Source organism: Colossoma macropomum, unplaced genomic scaffold (genome assembly GCF_904425465.1).
Source record: "Colossoma macropomum unplaced genomic scaffold, Colossoma_macropomum, whole genome shotgun sequence".
In the NCBI taxonomy this organism is placed as follows: domain Eukaryota; kingdom Metazoa; phylum Chordata; class Actinopteri; order Characiformes; family Serrasalmidae; genus Colossoma; species Colossoma macropomum.
The window spans coordinates 64,033-87,321 of record NW_023495267.1 but is presented as its reverse complement, the minus strand read 5'-3'; the positions used below and the strand labels follow the sequence as shown (position 1 = coordinate 87,321).

General features: G+C 41.7%; 2 protein-coding genes across 6 annotated transcripts; one reads left to right on the top strand and one right to left on the bottom strand.

Moving 5' to 3' along the window:
• Positions 1–406: 406 nt before the first annotated feature.
• psmd8 (proteasome 26S subunit, non-ATPase 8) lies at positions 407–3,884 on the bottom strand. The gene is made up of 7 exons (XM_036561756.1): positions 3,734–3,884; positions 3,120–3,192; positions 2,932–3,034; positions 2,518–2,683; positions 2,294–2,394; positions 1,302–1,413; positions 407–1,216 (listed from the first exon to the last, which is right to left on the bottom strand). The coding sequence occupies exons 1-7, from the start codon at positions 3,842–3,844 to the stop codon at positions 1,079–1,081; spliced, it is 804 nt and encodes a 267-aa protein (XP_036417649.1). The 5' UTR covers positions 3,845–3,884; the 3' UTR covers positions 407–1,078.
• A 2,131-nt stretch (positions 3,885–6,015) lies between these two features.
• Positions 6,016–22,605, top strand: bicra (BRD4 interacting chromatin remodeling complex associated protein). Of its 5 annotated transcripts, XM_036561633.1 has the most exons (16): positions 6,047–6,075; positions 7,218–7,282; positions 7,909–7,954; positions 8,078–8,123; positions 8,651–8,716; positions 8,970–11,033; positions 11,319–11,504; positions 14,531–15,175; positions 16,630–16,840; positions 16,931–17,028; positions 17,156–17,284; positions 17,409–17,458; positions 17,547–17,695; positions 18,202–18,296; positions 18,407–18,509; positions 19,316–22,605. In XM_036561633.1, exons 3-16 carry the CDS (start codon positions 7,914–7,916, stop codon positions 20,986–20,988), a joined length of 5,556 nt encoding a protein of 1,851 aa, XP_036417526.1. In that variant the 5' UTR covers positions 6,047–6,075; positions 7,218–7,282; positions 7,909–7,913; the 3' UTR covers positions 20,989–22,605. The 5 variants fall into 5 exon arrangements, with proteins under 5 accessions (XP_036417525.1, XP_036417527.1, XP_036417529.1 ...); XM_036561632.1 differs by lacking the exon at positions 7,218–7,282 and having other exon boundaries at positions 6,016–6,075; XM_036561635.1 differs by lacking the exon at positions 8,651–8,716.
• The last annotated feature ends 684 nt before the right edge of the window (positions 22,606–23,289 follow it).

Here is a 23,289-nt window from a genome sequence, read left to right as displayed (position 1 = left end):
TTTATACCACCAAGCATTGTTGTGATCGTATAGCTTACTGTCCTTCTTTTTTCCATTAGGCTCGATGTGAAACAGAACTACCTATGTGAACCACCCTGGGTAACTACAGCAACATTAGCAGCCTCCCTTGCTTTTAGAATGAAGCAAGAAAACAGAGAGTTTTGTCTTTGAAAGTAACTTTACACCAGGAAAACAATAAACCCAGATATGATATTTCAATAAATGCTCTGTATGTGAAATGGGCCAAGCTTATTCACACATCATTCATTTTCTCACACTAAAATAGTGGTTAGCGGATTTCAGAAAACCAAGTAAAGGGTCAAAAAAGTTTATTTTTAAGAATTACCACAACTGTTTGTGACACAGAGCAGCTGCATTTTTTATCAAGTGGAGTTCAGTTCATTAATGGGTACAAGAAATGACCAATTAAAAAATACCCACCAACTTTCACAGCAACCCTCTTTCAGTTGCTAGGATACAAGGCAGGGGCATCTAAAAGCGTAGTAATTCTGAAAACACTCTGAGGGCAACAACAAGCAGGTCAATGAGTTTTTGGCTTCTGACAAAATTCAAACTTGCAAACAGTCAAAATCACAGTCCCTTCACATCTGCTTTATCATTAAAATAATACAAAAACCATGATCAAATGGCAACATATAAACAACTGACTATACCAAGATGTGTCGTCACTTTACTTGAAACTCATAAAATTATGCCTCTGTGATGCAAGAACTTTATTGAAAACACCACATTTTACATTACAGCTCACATACATACACACAAACACAGATACACAGAGAGAAAGACCAACCAATGTCAGGTCATGCAGGCACAAGTGTATAATAAATGATGACAGTTTTGAGAATCATTCACTGTGGCAAAGTGTAAAGTAATCCTTTTCTGTCTCTGTGTCTGTGTGTATGACTTTAGCGCTCCGCCATCTAAATGATGCTTTGGGGGTTTAAATGTGGCTTGAGCCCAATGGATTATTATGTATACATACAAAGAGAGTGTGTGTGTGTGTGTGTGTGTGTGTGTGTGTGTTGAGGGCAGTGAAGTGGGCTCATCTGTCACTGCATTACACAATCATCTCAAGCTGTCTTGCATATTCAATGACTTGCTGGGCCAGCTCTGTGGAAGGGATGGTCACCTCCTCTGTCCGCTGTTGCTGGGAGCTGAAGGAGTAGTAACCATCAGGGCTCTGTGTCCAGCCTCTCTACAGGGAGACAATGTATGAGTCAGTGCGAAGTCCCACAATGGAACTACATTCTGTTGCACCTAGCTATAAGATGTATGCTTACTTTCTTAGCATATTCTGTCATCTTTTTTGGGGAGGAGAAGAAAAGCACCCTTGTGGCCTCGTTGAACTGAATCTGCTCATATGCTTTCTCTATACATCCTGCAATCTCATCACTGGAAAAGAAACATTGAAGATTTGTGATTATAAAAGCACTGTTCACTGAAACTTAATTTGAAAAAAATTGTTTGATTAACCATAACTATGTTAATCATATTTAGAATGTACAGAAATATACATGGTTGTGTAACATTATCCTTAATCCAGCCCTGGGAACCACAATTTTTTGCGTTTCTCTAATTTAAAACACCCAACTGATTTCAAAGATCTCAGTACAACAGGGCAACATTTAATACCAGTACTGATACCTTGACTTCAATAATGATTTATGATCTATGCAGTTTTTGTTACCTTCTTTTAAGTCCAAAAAAAATATTAAACTGTCATAAGTCATATGTTGCAATGGATTGCAATAGTAATCAAAGGGAGCACCACAAAGAATTTATGATGTGCTTACTTGTGTTGACATATTGTTATAATGTAACATATACAGCCAATCAGCAGTCTAGATTTTGAGACAAACATGTTTATTGGGTTTCCTGATGCTAATGAGACAATTTAGATACTGAAATTTGGATACACAAAGTAATCTGGTATGTACTGTTAAAAATACTGAATTTTGATAAAAAGCCCTAGAATTAGGCATGTTAGTTGTGCAGAGCGAATTCTTAAATTCCAGTTGTGGAGGGCTGGCATCCAGCACAGACTGCAATTGAACAACCTTGATGCAAAGAATAGGGTCTCCAGGAGTGAGATTGGAAACTACCCACCATAATCAGTCTGATATCAAGCCTAAAAAAGCCTCTGTCAGGAATTAAACATGTTAAGTACTATAACAACACATGCTCCTACTAAAATGTAAAACATATTTGCTATTAATAAACTAGAAAAGAGCTATTCAAAGAACAACAGACCCATGGCAGTAGTAATTTTTACCGAATAGTGTCAAGAAGAATGTCTATGAAGAATGTGTAACTCTCAGCAGGGATGTTTCCTTTTGCAAGAAAGACCTTGTTGTAACTGCCTTCCATCAGGTACTAAAGTAGAAAACAAAACACAAATGTTTCAAACTATAGAGTCCTGCTTGGCAATCACAAACTTACTATGACACAACCATGAATTGACTCATATCTATTACAATTCCAATACATTTCTCTTACCTGCTCTAATGAAACTGGGTGTCTAATGTAGACATTAGTCTGGATGTCCTTAGCACTGAGTCTCTCTAGCTCTGTGTGAAACTCAGATACTCTGTTCTGGGAGAGCAGGAAGAGCAGATTTAGACCCAGCAGCTGGTGCATGTAGGCTGACTCTGGCAACTCATCCCTGTTTGGGACGATGAGGTAGAAAAGATGAGAACAACAGTTACAAACCTCCAATAAGTTAAAAAAAAAGTGCCAATTATGTTATGTTCATAAGCAAACAACAAATAAAACAAAAAACTGACTAAAGATGCACTAATGCACAACTCAATGAATTAAGTAATCATACTAAAGTGTAAGATAAGATGTTCATGGGACTTTCCACCTAATACTGATTTTGTTTTTAATTCCTGGCATGAAGGCAAGTATTACTTGTAATCAAAATAATAACACTTCAGCTGAGCCATGTATCGTTCAAAGGAGGGGATGTCTTTCTTCAGGATGCTCCACAAAGCTCCAATCTCCAGCACATCGCCTGCAATATAAAATATACTTGTATGTATCCCCATAGTAATTAAAGTGATGAAATGCTAAGCTGTTCGTCTTCCACGTTTACTCACGGGCCAAGATAAGCTGCTGTTTTGTGAGTTTGGTCCCAGTGGTTGGTAAGAAATTGAGTTCCAAAAGAGAAATCTGCAAAGAAACAATTTAAATCTTTTAACAGAAGTATTAAACAAAAAAGTGATTTTCCTTACATGAACTACAAAAAAGATCACTCAAGATGGCTGCATTTACTATTGTTAACTAATAACTAACAGCGTATACGAAAGATAAAGTAACATTAGACGGATCGACACTCATGAGTGTCAATAAAGCATTTTGCGTCATCAAATGCATCAACTTCACCCAACTAGCTAACGGCTAGGTAGTTAGCTTGCCTTTGCAGCTTACTGAGCGTTAAGTGCTAAAACATTAACACAGCTCGCACCATTAGCTAGCTAACTCGACGAATACAAGCGAATAATCACACCAGAACAGCCCATTATTTATAGCTGAATGATCTATCTAAAATGTAGGATTATTGCTGGCAAATAGCTAACGTTAACCTAGTTGCTGGCTAAATCGCGGTGGCTAGTTAGCACATTCACGTCTTTAGTTATTCGGAGAAAGTAATTTATTTCCAGTTTTCTAAGCTATATTTTGGCGGCCGATGAACAAAAATCATAAACAATACCTTGAGTTTGCTCAGTATTTCTCCACATTTGTTTAAATTCAGGTTTTTCTTATTCCATTCAGCTTTTAACGTTTCATATAGTCCTACGGTCTCTTTCAATACAGACGCCATGGTGATTCTGCAAAACGTACGACACCGGTGGGCATGAATACGGCGTGTAACTGTCGTGAAGTACTGTTGCTATGGGCACAAGTAACTGTTACCGACAGATGGCGCTATTGATGGCGTTCATGAAACATCTGATCTCAGATGAGAATCCTTCTGTATTTATGACGACCATGTAAGCTATTCGTGATATGGTTTGTAAATAACGACCAGCATCTCTATACCATAGTTCTTTAAATCTTTTAGGTTTTTTTCATTTTTTAATTGAATAGTAAAATCATCACCTTGTAGATTTTTGATTTTCGATAGGAGGTCATTTTCCCATACCTATCATGGCACAGAGGATAACTGAAAAATGCTATAGAAATACATTCTGCTGCAATGTAACCATTGCTACATTCATTGTAAACATACCTACTTGCCTCCTAGAGTGGTGCCCCAATAGTCCCGAAAGTGATTTTTGTCTAGTTAAACCCGCTTCAGATGATGTGCCTTGAAGGTGGGAGGAACTTTTAAAGAACTACAAGCGCTTTGGGGCAGATACACAAGGGCTGCTACCTGGCTGATGCAGAAGGAAGGCCAGGCAGCTAATGTTATTGCTAGGAAGCCAAATATCACATCTGTATTTTAGCCATTACATTATTGTCTTTATTGCTATGTGGGGGATTGTATACATTGTACATTGTATGCATAAGCTGAGTGATTCAAAGCTGTGCTTCACATTGCATAACACAATAATAACTTGATTTTAGTTTTAGACAAGCATACCCCTTTAACACCGGCGATGGGTTGCTTTCCTGAGTGGATTTGGGAACCACTGTCTGCAAGGAGGAATACTGCGAACAGAGTAGGGATTTCAGGGTACTGTTGTATGAGGCCTATGGCACGGTAACACCACTATCAACCAGCAAGACTGGTTGCTAAATTGTTAGCTAGATTGAGTGATGTCCCCGAGCAAAGTGAAAGGATGTCTTATACGCGTCAAGAAAATGGGCTAGTGGTTCTCATTCTGGCTGTATGGATCTTGTTCGTGCGCCCTTACAGTTTCCATTGCTCCTTTTACTTAAGCTAATTCTGAAACCTTTCACGAGATGTTATAGCAAGAAAAACACAAAGAAAGTTCCTGGTGATCGGAAAATACCTAAAGGGTATCATTTGGTGCAATCAATCAGAAGATGACCGTCGATGACAATATGTTTATTTAAATTAGCAATGCTGGTGCTAGCTAGAGGAAATTATATATGCATAAACTGTTAGCCTGGATATTTTGCGACGATTCATTTTTTTCTTTGATAACTACCAATGCCTAACTATTTAAAACTGTAAAACTATGTACCGAGTGATGGAATTAAGACGGAAGAGAGACTTCATTCAAAGCCATGATGACTTGAATATGTATTAAATCAAGCTACATATTAAATAAATGAAGCTGAAATGAGATCATAGCCGATGAAGATTTGAGCCTTAAAATGTGTCTATTGCGTTTTTAAGCTTTAGGACAGAATAAATACTTTCAGGCCACACCCAAACTGTACACAACTTCAAATTCGACCTATCATATGGCCTAACTAAAACGACACACCACGCCCCTTATAAAACCACTAACTTAAAATCAGTCCGTGTTTTCTCTTTAGTTTTATTTTCAAGGAGACAATCATCCAATAAACTGGTTGATTTGATCCACCTCTTCATTTGTGATGTTTAAAAATAAGATCCAATCACAGTCCGCAGTGTTTCATCAAAAATAGACATCTGTGGCATAAAAAGAATCCGGACCCTGGGCAAAGCTGTATGCACAAACGCCTGTTGATTATTACGAACGAATTATTCGTATAAACCTATTAAAACAGAAATGGTATTGTTTTTATATATGTGCAGTCAGAATCCCATATTACTGAACATCACTTGCAATACACAACAGAGTTAACGTTGCATGACGTTGCACGTAAGCCAACACGTAGACGTAGTTTAACCAAAAAACCGATTAAACTTACGCCAATGGTTCATATTATTGTGACATATTAAAATGCGGATACTATTACACTGATATTCGGAAGAGTGAGAAATTCACTGCAAAGGGCTGACCAACGACGCTATTACAGGTGATCAGTTTATGAAGCAGGCAAACGCGGCGGTCCTCCGTTTCCTGCTTGTGCGCTCTGTGGTTGGGTCCTGACTCGGAGCCCGTGCAGGGCCGTTCTGGAGACCCCGCGCTGCCTGCACCTCTACCGTCTCGGGTGAGTTTGTTACAATGTAGCAATTTCTCTATAAATCTCAATAACTACTGTAAAGCTGCAACATTTGCATGCTGCACGCGGATCCCGAAGCTCACCTCTATCAAGTTCATACAGCCGAAGTCTTGCATGAGTCGGCGAATGTGTGGATTTTACAACGAATTCCCAAGCATACCCCCCTGGTCCAAGACTATTCCAACATAAACTCATATTTTAGCTCGCAAGGATAAAGATACTGGGCTACGCAATTGCTTATATTGGTAGCTAAGCCCAAAATATTTGGTGTTCGTGCGCCGCGTTTCTTTACGGAACGCCCGTGTAATACATACACTTTATGAATCCAGTTTTTTCAGATTTATTTGCGCTGCGTCTAAACCTGTTAACGCAAAATTACTGCTAGTCGGCTAGCTGGCTACAGCTAACTGAAATTGCTGCAAAACGATGATCAAGGAGGCTTTTGAACACGGATGAAAACAGACGGTCGACGCGATTAGCTAAACCTTCTCGCCTTTTCGCATGGTCGGGAATGGAAAGGAATTGCATTGGACCAATTGGTGTTTTGAACAAGTTGTAGTTAAGCAAAGCTAACTGGAACCGCCGTTTACTGGAGGTCCAGAGTCTCCATTCATGTCTTGTTATGCCTCTCTCTTGTGGGATGCTCTGATGTGTGTTTTAAAGAGTGATAAGTGTCGAAGACATATCCGAACTAGCTTTTGTCGAGCCGCCCCCTGCCCTCATCTTCATGTTGTGGTTTTGATTGTTTCAGTTTATAGAGCTCATATAATTGGTTGAGACGTAACAATCAGGTTACTGCGATGACCTCAAACTCTTAACTTCATCCAAGTGTACTAGTTTATGAATAATTAGTCAGTTCACATCGGTTTTCCTGTGTTTGTTTCTCTAGTAAGAACTCGATGTTTCGCATTTGTTTTGAGTGATTGTGAAAAACCGCGCTTTCCCCCTCCGTTCCCCTGCACTGTTGTTGCAGTTGAAGAATGGTTCTTCAACACTACCTTTTCCTTCTTGTCGTTAGGTTGCATGGCCTGTTATCACACAAATAGCAGTCGTTCCTAATAAAAAGTTGAGGTTTGTTTTCTTGACGTCATGATCCTGGTAATTTTATTATAGTCTTTTCTCGCTAGCAGTAGTGAGGGTATGTTGATTGGCTGAGAGCCGGCTAGTGGAGACCAGCCTGAAACATCACGAGATAGTATGTACTGAAGTCTTTTTTCTTTTATAAATAAACACACAACTTGTAAGAATTTTAGTCTTTGTGAGCTTGTGCTACATAATTACCAATGTGGTAGTGGTAATTCCCAATATAATAATATAATAAATGAACTGTTGCTATGCATAATGAATTCAAGTGCTAATTAAATGAACTGTACAAAACTAGTCTCTGCTTTCTTAGGGTATTTTGCTTTGTAGAACATTGCATGTCTGTATAGTTGAGACTGAAGAGTATTTTTTACTCAAGCCTTATCACTGACACAGGAGAATAAAAGTTTGCTACTCTCTTTCAGTGCACAGATATTGGCATTTCGTCTAGGTTATTTAATCCATTATTTTAGCTCTTGCCCCGTGTTAGGTCTTGTATTGTATTTCTTAAAAATGCTAAATGTGTCACACTGGGTGTTATTAAGTTTGGAAATTGTCGATGCAGTTCAATTTTGCATGCCTTAATGTATGTGGCCATTTCATCACTACAGAATAGTCTATTAAAAAGTTATCTAATAAAACAATGTTTATCAGTTGTTAGAAAAAAATCCATTTGTTCTTATGTGTTGAAAAATGTATGTATGATTTATTTATCTTGAAAATATTATGCCTTTTCAGTTGACATGGATGATGAAGATGGCAGGTGCTTGCTAGATGTAATTTGGTAAGTGAAAGGCTTGTCTCAGAAAATATTGTTTTGCTAGTGGTACAAAACACAAAATTTAGATCTCCTTAGTGGTATTTGTTGTTTTGAGCCATCTAAATGATTCTCCATTATGTTTTATAGTGACCCACAAGCTCTCAATGACTTTCTTCATGGATCAGAAACACAAGTGAGTACTTAGTAGAGTTGTTTCTGAGTTGTGTTTTGCAAGGTATCTATCCCTATTCGAAAATAAACATGAGAAAAAGTTGAGACATCATTTTCAAAAAGCAACCCTTGGCCATCACACAAAAGCGTTCTCAGCGCGTGTACAACACACTAGCTTAACATTTCCCTCCCACCCCAGCTTCTCTCTAGGCAATCGTTTCTGTCTCTAAATTGTTCAGTAAGGGTGCATTTCTTAATTTCACCTCTCATTTTCCCTCTTTGGTTAAGTCACAAAATTGACATACTAATATAATGTTTCCTGTCTTTTGACTCCTGGTTTCTCTAACTAATTAACTGTTCCGTTGTTCACTTTTGCATGTACTTTGTTCTGTGCTTCTTGCGTTCTGGTGGGTCTGGACACTATCTTCACTTTGCTCTTCCTTTGCCTTTCCACCTTTGGCCCTTTGCCCTTCTGCATCTTATTCCTGCCCCTGTCCTGGTCTGTGCCGTGGTATTTGTCTATCCTATCCTGGGTATGCCTGTCTGTAGCTGGACACTGATGACCTTTTGGATGGCTCGAGTGACCCGTCCAGCTCATTCTTCTCCACTGCTGGGGTGAGTAATGTCCCCCATTTTCCCCCCACCCTCTCGTCTCCATCCCTTTATGTAGCATGCATTCTCCAGTCCCACCCATCAGATCAGATACAAACATACCAGCAACCATCAAAGGTGAATCAATAAAGCTGTCTGGGCCTCTGGTGTGTTAGAGGCCTACCATCTCATAGCCATCCCTACCATTTATTTCCTGTTCCCTCCATTATCTGATCCAATGTCCACTTGCAAACGTTGGCTTTTCTGTCTCCTCTAGGGACATGTTCCTGAAGTCCAGCCACAGGCTCAGCTATCGACGAGTGAGCCATCTGGGCTGCCCCGAGTCAGCGTTGATTTGGACTTTCTGGAGGATGATGACATCCTTGGAGGCTCACCAGGAGGAGGTGGCGATGGTGGAAGCAATGGTGTCGGGTCAAATCACGAACCATGTGACATTCTGCAGCAGAGTCTGGCGGAAGCCAACATCACAGAGCAGAGCCTTCAAGAAGCAGAAGCTGAGCTTGATCTCAGCTCCTTTGGGCTAACTAGTCTGACACAGGTGGTCCAACCACTGCCTGATGCTGGTTTGCCTGGGGTGGGCATTGGAGGTGCTACTCAGATCTTTCCTGGCCAGGGTACCACTACCACACCTTCCAGTGCAACCACAGACATGCTTGGCTCTGTCCTGGCTCACCCAGGCCTGCAGATACAACCGCAGGTAATGAACAAGGCCATCAGTGTCCAACCATTCATGCAGCAAGTTGGACTTGGAAATGTGACCCTTCAACCCATTTCAAGCCTTCAGGCCCTGCAAAATGGTAGCCAGACTGGACATTTGGGCATTGGACAGATTCAAGTCGTGGGCCAACCCACTGTAATGACTATCAACCCGTCTGGTCAGCAGATCTTGACTAAAACCATGGGTGGCTATCAGCTGCAACAACCCGGGCCTGATGCAGCAAATGCCGGAGCTCAGGCTGGTCTTGGAGGTTCTGTGCTTAGCTCTGGAGGGGGACTTTTAATTCAGGGAGGCAAGGCCACTCTAGGGTCCCCGTCTTTGAATGGTCCAGCCGTTTGTGTCAGCACCACAAATACCAACAGCAGTGGTACCACAATGGCCGCAGCGAGTGGTATAGTAGGATTTAGTAGTGCTCCCCTAAGCACAGGAATTGGATCTCAAACTCAGCCTCAGCCCCAGAGCCAAATTATGCAGAATGTTATCATCCAGCGTACACCAACTCCAATACAACCCAAACCTCCACAAGGTGGCACCATCCAACCCAAACCCTTTAAACAGCAGCAGCAGCAGCAACTTCCAGCCCCGCATGCATTGCAGAATGATGCCAGTAAGGCTCTTGGGGTGCAGCAAGTCCCTGCATCTGCAGCTCAGAATGTAGCCTTCCTCACTGGCAAGCCAGGTTCAAATGTTGTTTTGAGCACACAGACCACCACACAGGGGGCACAGTTCCCCCAAGCTCTGTTTAAACAGCAGGGTGCTCCTGCAACAGGTAAACCCCTTAGCGTTCACTTACTAAATCAGCAGGGCAGCATTGTCATTCCTTCCCAGGCTGTACTACAAAGTCAGAACCATCAGTTTCTCCTGCCTCAGCTTCAGACTGGAGGTCAGATTTTGACTCAGCACACTGGGGGTCACATCATCACCAGTTCGGGACCAGGTGGACAGATAATTGCTGCCAATCAAATCTTGACAGCCAATCAGAACATCAATCTCAGCCAGGTACTGGCCTCACAGGGTCATCCTGGTGCTGCCCACATTCTCTCTGGGCCCATCCAGCTCCAGTCTGGTCAGATGGGTCATCCCACACTATTTCAGATGCCTGTCTCCATAGCCCAAACACAGAATCAAGCTCATTCAGTTACAGGACATGTTCAAACGGTTATACAGGGCATGCCTATACAAAATTCCGTGTCAATAGAGGGGCTGAGCCCTGCAGTCAGTTTGCAACCAACCCTTCAGCAGCAGGCCGGTGGCATTCCCACCAACAGCAGCACTGGAGCAGCAGCCATGGCACAGTGCCAGCCAGGAGAGAACATCACCGTGCTTGGTAGCTCAACCGAGCAAGCTGTCCAACCCCAGGTGCAACCACAAACACAACCCCAAACCTCCATCCTTACTGTACAGACAGGTCCATCAGTTTCAGCGTCTGTATCAGTCCCCTCCTCTACAGCTCCATCGTCTTCAGTGGCTACATCTACATCCTCTGTGACCACAGTGGGTTTGGGACCCCAGGCTCAGCACAGTCCAGGAAAGGTGTTGTTCACGCCCCCAGGCTCTAGCATGATCCTCAGCCAGGAGCCCGTGCAGATGTTCCTGCAGCAGGTCAGTGTGTTTTCTGTAGTCTTTATTTTGCAAACTGTGTGCAATAGCCAACAAACTAACATATCACTGGAAAATATAATCCCCAAGCTGACCAATGACCAGGGCCACGTTCAGTAGTTAAGCTGTTTCAGTATGTAGCATCCATTGCAGATTTACAGGTCTGCTTTCTGAGATTTAGGTCTGTCTGACCATTTTTTTACAATGTAGAGCCCTGCTGAACGTGCCCCATTTTGGATTTCTGTTGTACTTCTCCCCTTCCTGAATTGATAAATGTGCTCATGTCAGGACCAGCAGCACCAAGCAGGGAAAGACCCACCTGCCTCTGTGGGCGTACCTGCATCTGTTATCGTCAGCGGCGGCAGCTCTGGTTCCGCCCCTACAGGCCATGACAACCTGTTAGCCGAAACACGCCCGGGGCAGAGTCCGAGCCCCTCCCTTGGTCCCGCTCACATGGCAGCATTGGTTAACAAGGTAGATGAGCTTGTGCTCTGCACTAAGCCCCACCCACTTGTTGCTGGCACTGCTACATATTGGGACACCTTGTCTCCTAGCAGAACTGTGCCTTACCAACACACACGCACACACACTCGACCTCGTTTTCTGCCATGCCTTTCTGCTCAGCATTAAGCCCCCTTTTTCAGTTGCTCTGTTTCTCTCCTGCTTGGCAGCATTATTTTGTCTTTTTCAGTTTTTTGTACATCTTCTTACCTCTGTGCTCTTTTCTTGTCCACTGCTCAATTTGGAGTTAGTATGTGGTAGTATGATGATGATGCTACTGTATTGTGCGCCATCTTATGATAAAGTGTGCTGTTTTGCCTGTTTTTGCTTGTCATAGCCTCTTCCTTCCTTTATGTTAAATTTAAATTTAAATTTTGGCAAATACCTCATATTTGATATGCAGTAAAATTGTTAAGTCACCTGTGGAATGAATGAGGCTTTCTCTCCAGATTTTTGAAATGGCAGTTGAGTATACTAAACATCCATTCTAAAATACTTATAAGAAGATTCAAGTTTGGAATCACTTGTCATATTAATTTTTCTTTTTCAAGAACTTAACTTCAACTTATACAGCATAGATTGAAATGTTAGAAAGTAAACAGTGAAACGTAAACCATGATTCATTCACAGTTTAACTTAATGAAGGAACAAGAAGTTATTACATGGTTTGAAAAAAAGCAAATCTGTTTGAATAATACACTGTAATTATCCATTTATTGTCATTTTTGTCACAATTACTATGAATAGTTCTTTGATCAGTGCCATTTGGTCACTGCAGGAAGTGTGGTATGTTTTTTTAAATGCTCTGTTATCGAGCTGTATTCGATTGCATGCTGAAATTGCTTTTATAAGGTAATTAATTCTGCTTTGGCGTTTCTGAAATAATTAAGATGAGGGTTTGTGTGGAGCTGTTCCTACATCAGTGCAAAGCTTTTACCTATATGTTAAAAGACAGGAAAATTAAAGGGGAATTCTGCTGGTTTTTCAAAAATTCTACATAATTCAATCATTGAGATGTAAACGAAGTGGTTTGATGTGAATTGGTTCATTGTAGTGAAACTCACCAAGTCTGATTTCTTTACAATGCTGGTGATAATAACCAGAGGTCTCGATGTCTGCAATGCAAATACAGCCATTTTATTTACTATTCAGAACACCCAGTGAATCTGCATATCATGTGAGTTTTTATGTGTTGATAATGATAAAGTAGTGGTTATTTGAAAAATAAGTTTTCTTTGGGGACTGTTTTGTCTTATAGCACTCTGCATGTGTTTCCATGAGTGAATTTCAAAAACACTTATGCATTTTGCACTTTTGCAACACATATTTTGCATTTAGAAGCCAAACAATTATTTTAAAACTATCGTAAAACAATTTTTCAGGCGTCAGGCAGCATATTTGTAACTATTTCATGTAATAACTTTCTGTGACCTAGCTTTTAGTCATTAAATGCTTCACATGTGTAGTTCCTATCACCAACCATGTAAACAATTCTGACTGGGTCAGTTTATCTTTAACTATGCAATATACAGGAAATCACTCAATGATTGCGCTTAAAATGATTTAATTATACAGAAAATTTGAATCCCCTTTAGCAAACCTGATTTTAGGTTTTATTCAAAAATAATTGTTTGCTAAGCAGTTTGCATTTTTAGTATCTTTATCATATTTCTAAAAACTTGGCTGCCATTTTGGAGTTGATCTGTTGTGGCAAATGTGTCTCAAAGGAAAACCCAGTTCAGGTCAAGTGTCTGCATAGTTTGCCTTACTAAGCCTAACTAAGTGAAGCATGAGTTTATTTACCAAAAATGTACTGTTACTCTTAACAATTTTATATAGGATAGGAATTTGTTTGATTCATAAGCTTTATCAGACTGTTAGTTCTTCTCACACATGACATTTGCTTTTACATTATGTTAAAGGGTAATTAAATCATAACTATTTCATGTAAGGTCTTTGAAGTATGTGAAATATGCCTTTAAGGCGTTAAATGCTTCAGTTGCTGTCACTGAAAGTTTCTCTAGAATGGAGCATTTTATATCAAACCACTCCTTGATTTTGTTTACATTGTAACATTTAATTAGAAAATTTAAGAATTGGTTATAATTCTCCTTTAATGCCCATTCAACCCTTGACCAGTGTCACGTCCACTGAAAATTGTACTAATGCTGCAAGTGTGTCTGTAACATTAAGCAGTCTATGTATGGAGCATAAGCATGGATAATTTGCTTGAAACAAGTTAGAAAGGTGGACAGAGAATTTACCATTCCACTTAATATTCCAGAAGACACAACAGCCATGTTTTTGTTTCAAATCGCAGCACACACAGGAACTCCAAATACTGTCACGCTCATTCATGCTCTTTTGTATCATGAATGGACAGATAAACAAACTTTTTGTTAGTTGGTGTCAAGGTGGGGCACATGTCTCCTCCCTTATTAACATCCTATTTACACATCTCTCTACCTTTCTTTAAATAATTGTTTTTTGACCTTAATCATACCCTACTCCCTACCTCTCAAGAGAAAAATCAAGATAACTTTCAAGGCCTAGATTTACTTACTTTGCTGCCTCCAGTGGTTACCTTTGTTATTGTTTTTTCTTTAACATGTTGAACAAAAGCCCTGTGGGTTCCCCATGGTGTTCATTTAATGACTGTGCACACTTCATGCTCTGAAATGTGGCCCCCAGTGTTCCCTCCACCACAAGTGAAGAACATCTTGTTTAATCATATGTAGTACTTTCTATTAGAAATGTATACAATTGCTGTTTTGTGCAATGAAGACATTTTTCTTTTCTTTGTGTCTTTTGTAACTGTTTTCCAAGCTTTTCAAAAAAGAAGTTGAATCCGTCTTATTTCTGCTTCCTGTTTTATTATGCTGCTTATTTTTATATATTGCTGGAGTGTTTCCTCCACCAACCAATAATGACTTGCAATCCTTGATTGAAGTGACATTCTCAGGTAATGTTGATTTTACTTCTTGCTTCCTGATCTCTAGGTTCCATCAGCGGCACATCAGCAGGCTCTAAAAATCCAAAGCGCCTCACCCTCTCAGACCGTGGCCCCTCACAGTGTAACTCCGACTCTGTCTGACAGCCCACAGCCCTCTCAGGCTTCACCTCTTACGCTAGGCCAACAGATCCAGTCCCCTCACCCTCCTCCGCAGTCCCGGCCTCCCTCTCAGCCCCAGGCCCAGCCACCCTCTCAGTCTCAGACACCCACTCGTGCATGCACGCCTTCCTCTTTACCTCCATTGTTTATAATACACAATCAGATTGGGGGTTCTCCACAACCACCTCAGCTAGCTGCACAGTCTGCTCAGCAGACACAGCCTCAGCAGATTCAAGTTCAGATCCCCCAGGTTCTTCCCCAGCCACTCCCTCAGCCTGTGATCCTTCAGCAAGAGCAACCGCCCTCCTCCTCTTGCTCCCCAAAGCCTCCTACAGTACCTCCCACCTTCCAGTTTGCGACACCCACAGTAGGTACCCCCACTGGGCCAGTGGCAAAACAGCAGATCACGGTGCCAGGCCTAAGTGCCGAACAACAGCACCATTTACAGCTGATTAACGCCCAACTACAAACCATGTCATCGATTGCCCAGCCCTCACCGCAACAGAAACAGCTGTTGGAAAAGCTCCACCAGGTAAGATGTTGTCAGACCTTATTGTAGGCTTCATTGCACCGTCACCAAGACACACCTAAAGTTTTTCGTATTGCAGCTAAGATCTAAAGCATGAGTAATCGTATTGGTCGTTAAAGCCCATGGTGTGTACAAACAATTGTTCCAACCATTGAGATCTGAGGGCAGGTCATTGTGGAATTCATGTAATACAAATCTCATATGTCTCGTATATGAAATGCAATAAAAACAGAAGGCAGTGATTTGTAAATCTACTTTGACCTGTATTTAAACAGAAACAATACAGAGACAACGCATTTAATGTTTTACTTCATCAGCTTTGTTATTCTGTACATATGCATTCATCCTGATTACTGCAGAAGATTTCAAGTTGGGACAGGGGCTAGTTAAGATTGGGAACATCATAAAAGTGGTAAACAGGTGTAAGTCATGCTTATTATGTATTGAGCATTAAAAGAGCATCCAGGAAAGGCCTGGTCCTTTATTAGCAAGGATGGGTTGAGGCTCAACACCTTTGGTAGAGTGCAAATGGTCCTATCGTTTAAGAACGATCTTCCTCAATGACCGATTGTAAGGATTTTGGGAAGATCACCCTCTTCAGCGCATAGCATCATTAGAATCAGGGATTTGGAGAAATATAAAATCTCAATCTCATAAAGGGCAAGGCTGAAAAAAAAAATACAGCTGTATTGCCTGTGACCTTCAGTTTTTCAGATGGCACAGCATTAAAAACTGAAATGCTTCTGTGATTGATATTACCTCATGGGCTTGGGAATACTTTGATAACCCATTGTCAATAAACACTCTTTGGCATTAATCCACAAATACAAGATATGACTGTACTATGCACAGTGGAAGCCTTATGTCAACGATGTCCAGAACCACCACAGACACAGTGGAAACGTAGTGTGGTCTGACGAGCCATATTTTCAGAGTGTTTATAGAAGTAATGGATGTTGTGTTCTTCGGGCCAAAGAAAAAATGGACTGTCCAAAGTTCAAAAGCTAGGCTCTATTCATGGTATTGGGTTGTGTTAGTGCATTGTGGCTTGGATAATCTGCACATCTGTAAAAGCACAATTAACACCAAAAGATATATGATATTTTTTATTTATTTATTTGTTTTTTTTAAGAATTTTGCATAATTTTTTTGGTATTGAGGTTTTTAGTGTGTACCAATGAGAGGTAGACTTTATGGAGCCAGTTGCCTGTCATGGATTGTGTTTGAGGGTGGTCAATGTTAAGCAGAGCACTGGGAATTAAACCCTCTGAAATTCCAAGCATAGCAACAGTACCACTAAGTTACTGTCTGTACAGTAGCATGAATGTGGAATGATATTCTCATATGATGGCTGTTTCTGGATCTGTAATTTGTAACTAAAAGCAAAATTACCAGAATGAAATGTGATGCTTTTTGTAATCCAAAGATTGTAAAGCCTGAACTGTATGTTTATTCAGGTCCAGCAAAACATCCTACTCCAGGCCAAACAACAAGCTCAAGCTCAAGCCCAGGGCCAGGTGTCTCAGCCTCAGGCTGCAAGTCAGTTCAGCAAACTACCTGAGCAGCCCACAGCCCAGGTAGTGACGTCATCAGCTGGCACTGCTATTAGTGGATCAGTCCCACCTCTGTTACAGCAGAAATCTGTGCTTGTCAAGTCCTCTGCTACAGGTAGGCTACCACTCTTATGCCCTCACCCTGCAAGAATTGTGTTGTCTGATTGTTTTCTTGTCACTAACGGTTTTCTTGTCTGACCTTCAGGTTCAAACGACACACAGGTACTTTCTGGAGCTTCAGGACCTGCTGTGGTTTCGGTTAACCAGGGAATAGCCCCCCCAAACCTAGCTCAGGCTGCTCAGGTATTTGATGTTTGTCCGCTGTCTATTTCAAGTCTCTTACTAATTGCTGATTTAAATTTCCATAATATATACTTAAGGCTAATCATGATTCTAATATTCCTTTGTATTAATATTTGATCCACTGTAGGCAAAGACAGGGGTCATAAGTGGAGTTGGAGGGCTCACATTAGGTAAACCAGGGTTACAGATTCAGGTTCTGAGTAGTGGACTCTCGCAGATGCCTGCACCACAACCTCCTGCTCCTGTTCAAACACAGGCAAGGGTTAGATTCATTGCTGCTAGCGAAATACTATTACAGTATTGCTGCATGTATAATATAAAGGCATACATTAATATGTTGCCCTGCATATTTTAAGTTTGTTTTGTATGACCTTCCACAGACTGCAGCTTTAAAAAGACCTTTTAGTATGGAGCCCAGCAAAGAAGCGCGGTAAGTACCATTCATATAAATAAAGTGTAGTAGTAACATGATGGAAGGCTTGTCTGGATTTTGTGCTAATGAGCGTGTGTGCATGTAGAATGCTGGAACAACTGAGGAAGCTTCAGGGTTCTGTATTGCATCCGGACTACAGCTCGCCTTTCCGCTCTTTCGAAGACACTCTGCACCGACTGCTGCCCTACCACCTGTACCAAGGCATGGCTCCCTCCCCTCAAGATTACCGCAAAGGTATAGCCCCTAGGCCTGTATACATGATACAGCTGAAATAGAGGACTGAACGATTTGGGCAGAATATATAATATATATTTTTCTAACAAGTTTTGTTTACTGATTATTTTTTATAAATTGAGATCCAGGCCTTTTTTTGGCCAAGAAAACCAGCAAATCCACTTTTTTCTGGCTTGAGACATAAATGCTGAGTGTGCCAGTCTGGCAGTTAGTTGTGATTGTGGTGTTATGTTCACAGCACATCCATGTTCGCAAGGTCCATGTTAGATTATATTTCCCCACTTAAAACACCTATTAGTAATGTAAGCTAAAATAAAAGTTGCAGTATGATAATTGCACTCTTTCACATTGCAAACTAGATCGCTTGAGCTTTTATTCAGCTCAACTCAATTCCTCTGGCTAGCTTGCTAAACATAAATCCAGCCCCTGATATTTCACAACTGAGTTTGTGTGTAGTTATCTTCACTGCAGTTAACGCAACAGTTCCTCTCTTCCTTTTTGCCCAGTGGATGATGAGTTTGAAAATGTCTCCTGCCAACTTCTAAAACGTACACAAGCTATGCTGGACAAATATCGTCACCTGCTGTTTGAGGAATCAAGGGTAGGCTCACATACTTACACTCTAAGTCTTAACTACTTCTCCCTTTCTGTCATTCCCTGTCTTGACACTGACTTGCTATTGGTGCTTTTTCTTGTGTTTGTCCTGAGTAGAGGCTGGGTCCTTCTGCTGAGATGGTGATGATTGATAGGATGTTCATCCAGGAAGAGAAGATAGCGTTGAACCAGGATAGGATACTGGCTAAAGAAAAGCCAGGTAAACAGCCAGTTACACTCTATAAGAATGAGAAGAGGAGGCACTCTCAATTATGCATGGACATGCCACTATACAGTTCAGTATTTTCCCTTTTGACATTAAGTTAATGAGCTCTCAAACAAGCACTTCAATGGTATTAGGTGTTTCAGGAAGAATATATACTAAATTGTTTTGTTTAAGGCCTGTTTCACACACACTGCCTCTGGTAATGTGAGAAACACAAAATGTCTTGCTTTTCATTTCAGGTCCTGTGTTAACTGGTTAGGCATCCAGCCTATTTTTTACACTTATTGCATGCATCACACAGTAAAACACAATGAAATAAACTATTGAAACAAATGTACAAGAAACAAAGAAAAGCAAATAAATGTTATTTTATACATTATTTAAAAAAAAATAATTTAATTAAAGAATAACCACGACAGCAGTTCTGCAATTCAGCATTTTCGTGTTGTAGACACATTTTGCAGCAAGTCTGTAGGCCAAAACGAGTGACCAATCAAAAATAAAAACAGAAAAGTAATTGATTGGATTATATTTATGTATGTGTTTACTTGTTCATTTGTAAAAAAGAATGACAGTAGAACTTGCTACTTGGTGCAGTGCAGGTGCAGTATGCATGAAAGGTGAGCACATGCATGTTATAGCAGTCATGCTGCCACATTGCTCGTCACATCGAGGTTGTATGTGTAAAACAGGTGTAAGAGGGAAGCATGAATCATCAGTCTGGTCAGCCAATTCTGTAAATGCATCAATATTAGTTACGGGTGTGATTTTTATTGAACACGATTTTGCTTTCTCTGCAGAGGAGTTCGTTGCAAACTCATGTTTGCTGACCAGAACTGCAGACAGTGCTGTGAGGCCTACACCAGTTGAGCTGAGCTCTGTCCGAACAGGGCCATCTGCTGTTGCAGCACCTCATGCAGCAGCAACCCCATCTCCAGCTCCTCCCTCAGTTACACCTGCTACCACTGCAGCTACCACTGCAGCTCCCACTCCTTCTCCTTTCCCTCCCACCAAACTAGTGATAAAACAAGGAGGAGGGGGAGCACTGGTGTCCTGGTCCACTAGCTGCTCCCCTACACCTGCAGCAGTGGTACGACCCAGTCCAGAGCCTGCAGCACAGGCCTCTGAGCGCTCTTTTGGCCGCACCTCTTCCTCCACTCGTTCTGCTGATGACGACGATGATACGCTCCCTCAGCGGACCAGCAAACCACCCATCAAGACCTATGAGGCACGGCAGCGAATCGGCTTAAAGTTGAAGATAAAGCAGGAGGCAGGGTTCAGCAAAGTGGTCCACAACACTGCCTTAGACCCTGTTCATTCGCAAACCCAACACACCCCACAGCCACAGACCCCTGAGCCACTGTCCAAAAGCAGACCCCATGTAACCCAAACAGCCACAGTTATTAGGACTCCACCCCCAACTTGTAACCCCACCTCCTCCACCATTTTCAGTGCAGTGACCACACATGCCAGTTCCACCTCTGGTGGTGCAGTTTCTTCCACTGCCCCTTCTTCCTCTGTATCTCACTCATGGTCATCTTCATCTTCCTCTTCCACCTCTACTGCCCAGATGAATGGCACTCTGGAGCACAATGAAGTGGGCGGGGTCAAAGGGAACCCTACCTCCACATCCACGCCTCAGTTGACCACCTGCCGTCTCCCATTACGCAAAACCTACCGGGAGAACATCAGCCCTCGTCACCGACCAGGAGTACCAGGGGGTGGTGATATATTGCCCATCCCACCACCGGCACCCCCAGGGCCCCTCACCTCCTCTCCAAAATCAGAACGTACGGTGATTGCCAGTGTGAAGCTGGAGCGGCAGGGTGGCAGTGGGCCCACCCAGCCCCACAGTGACCCTGGTTCACAGGGCCTGATGGCAGTAGAGGACGAATTCTTTCGTGGAATCAAAAATGCTTATCACCACCATCACCACCAACAGCAGCAGCAGTTCTCTGACAAAGAGGACGAGGAGGATGGGGACAGCAGGGACCGTGTGGGGAGGGTGAAAGGGTTGGTGAGTAAAAACAGAGAGAGGGCACTGGGGACGTTTCAGATGGACCAGCATGCACCAGGCCCTCCGTCTCCAGGTGAAACGTCCTGCACAAGAGACTCCTCACTTCCTGCAAAACGGTGTAAATCAGACTCCCCAGACATGGACAATGCTAGCTTCTCAAGTGGCAGTCCCCCACCGGATGACTCTCTGAACGAACACCTGCAGTGTGCCATAGACAGCATACTGAACCTGCAGCAAGGCCCAGGCAGGGGACCCATGGGCAGGGTTCATACTACGAACCTAAGCAACCAGCACCAAACTCATCACCGCCAGGGCACATCATCATCATCTTCATCAACATACAGACACTCTCTCTCTTCCTCTTCTTCTCCATCTTCATCTTCCATGTCCCAGCACCCACAGGTAGGGGGCCGAGGGCAGAATGGAAGTCTGGTGTCACAGACTCACAGTAGATAACAGCCCCTGTAGTCAGTAAACGCTGAAAGACAAGGGCATAAGGGGTCTGGGAGGGAGAGAGGCGTGAAATGGAGTTTCACTTTCTTCTGTTCAGCTGTGTTTGCCTTGTTTGTCTATGGATGGTGACTGAAGAATAATGTTCTCTTGGTTTACATATGGCCCTGTAAGTGTACTTGTGAAAGGATGAAGTGCACTTTGACATGGTTTTGCTCATTTTTGTTGTTCTTTTTTGTGTTCTTGGGTGGGAAGCTTCAGGCCAGTTCCTAATCAGTTTGTTGTTGACAGGGGTTCACTGTCTTTTTTCTTGCAAAAATGCATTATTAATGATATAATGGGGTAAGATGGCTCAATCATTTGTCAATTTGATTTATGTACTTTTTAAAAAATAATTGATCTGATTTATGGTCCCTGATGAATTTATTACAACTATAGCATCCTGTCTTTACAGTATATGTTCATTTTTGGTGACATTTTTATTCATATTAAGTGAACTTACTTAACTGCAGTGTAATTTTTGATTTTGGCATTAGGTCTCTTTGTCCACTAGAGAGAGACCGGTGTAAAATTGGTTCAGCACAAAATCATGTCATTTACAATGATACATAAACTGAATCAGCACCCAATAGTTAGTGTAGCATTTCCCCTAGAAAGACAAATATTGAAAATCATCCATAGAAACAAGTTCTTTGTTTTAGGAAATGTTTCTGATCCATTGAGCACTGGCATTGACAGACACATTCATGAAATTGAAAGAAGTAGCAGAGCTGTTGACCTAAAATCATGCTACCATCTGGAGCACATTACAGAGAACACCTGTGCAGGGTTTTTTTGTTTGTTTGTTTTTTTGGAGGGGGTTGCTATTAGAACCTCAGAATTACCTCTTAAATTTTCCCAAGCGACTTTAACAACCTCCAAGAAAGGTTGAAGGCAAATCCAAGGATACCCAATGCTGCTCTTGGCGATCTACCCTCTTTCATAGTATATTTCCATCTGTCAAATCTGGTGAGAATTTTCAGATGCACCTGAAGAGCTTAATTAGATCGATCGGATGTGTCAAATTACTGTTGACAATAAGCTCAGCAGGAGGGGACATCTCCAGGAGCATAGTTGTGTACCTCAGGTAAAATCACACATCCTTTGAAAAATCAGTTATTTTGGTGGTTCTCAGTCCCACTCCTGGGGAGCCCAAACACTCCAGTGTTTTGTATTTTCTCTGAATCAGGAATAGTAGAGCAGAAAATGCAAAAACTGCCGTGTCATGGGGTTGTGAAGACTGGGGCTGAGTTATGCTTGTTTTAGTCAGTATTTTCTGTCTGTGTACTATCTCAGACATTTAAGGCCCTAAGGTCACCCTCCTAATTTATTTATATTTATTTTTTGTACACATACTTAGACTCCTTCGAAGCCCTTTGGACAATTCAAAAGCAAACACAGCTTAAGCAATGACATGGAAAAAGAACAATAATAATGTAAAGGAAAAAATAGAACTGTAAGAATTTGAAGTATAGTACTACAAATTAATTTTGTATTGTATTTATTGTGTATAATGACACTTTTTAAAAAGAACTGTACATTTAGTAAAACTGTAAATTAAACCTTGCTTCTTTTATGAAAGAATCATGCTGTTTTCCTCTGTTTTGGAAGTTCCAGAGTGTCATGGCTATTGAGGAGTAATTTCTTGGATGACAATCACTTGCAGTGTGTTTTCTGACCACTAGGTGGTGACTTTCAGCTAAATTAGTGTCTGCCTAAGATCAGGGAGTGTTCAAGGAGCTTGGTGGGTGGGGCAACCAAAAAAGGCCATTACTTGCAGTTAGCTGAGCTTTTGAGAGTTTGGAGGTATTTCGCAAAGTAGGATTTCTGTTACCTAGATAAAACTTAAGCCAAAAGTCAAGATTGTCCAATATTAGAAGAGGTAGGGGACATTCTGCATGGTCTTCTCTTTTGGTTTAAGATGCTCAGATTACTGAGAAAGCCTGCTATCTGAGATACCCCCTGTTCTGTCATAGCATCATGTGCAACTCTGGACTCATAATAGCTTGCTTGTTTAGCCATGCCCAATATAGCACATCAATGGTCTGGGTCTGCTACCCTATTTGCGACATGTACCATTGTTGTGGAAGGCCACTCCTTCATCATGAGTGCAGACAGCACTATGTACAGAGCCTTTTGACTTACATTAGCATTCTCCATTTTGGTCCCCTTTCACCTCACTGACCCCACCCTTTTCCACCCACTTGGTCATGCCTGTCGGAGTCTCACCAAAAAAAAAAAAAGTTAGCCAGGGCTTGCCCCAAAGTA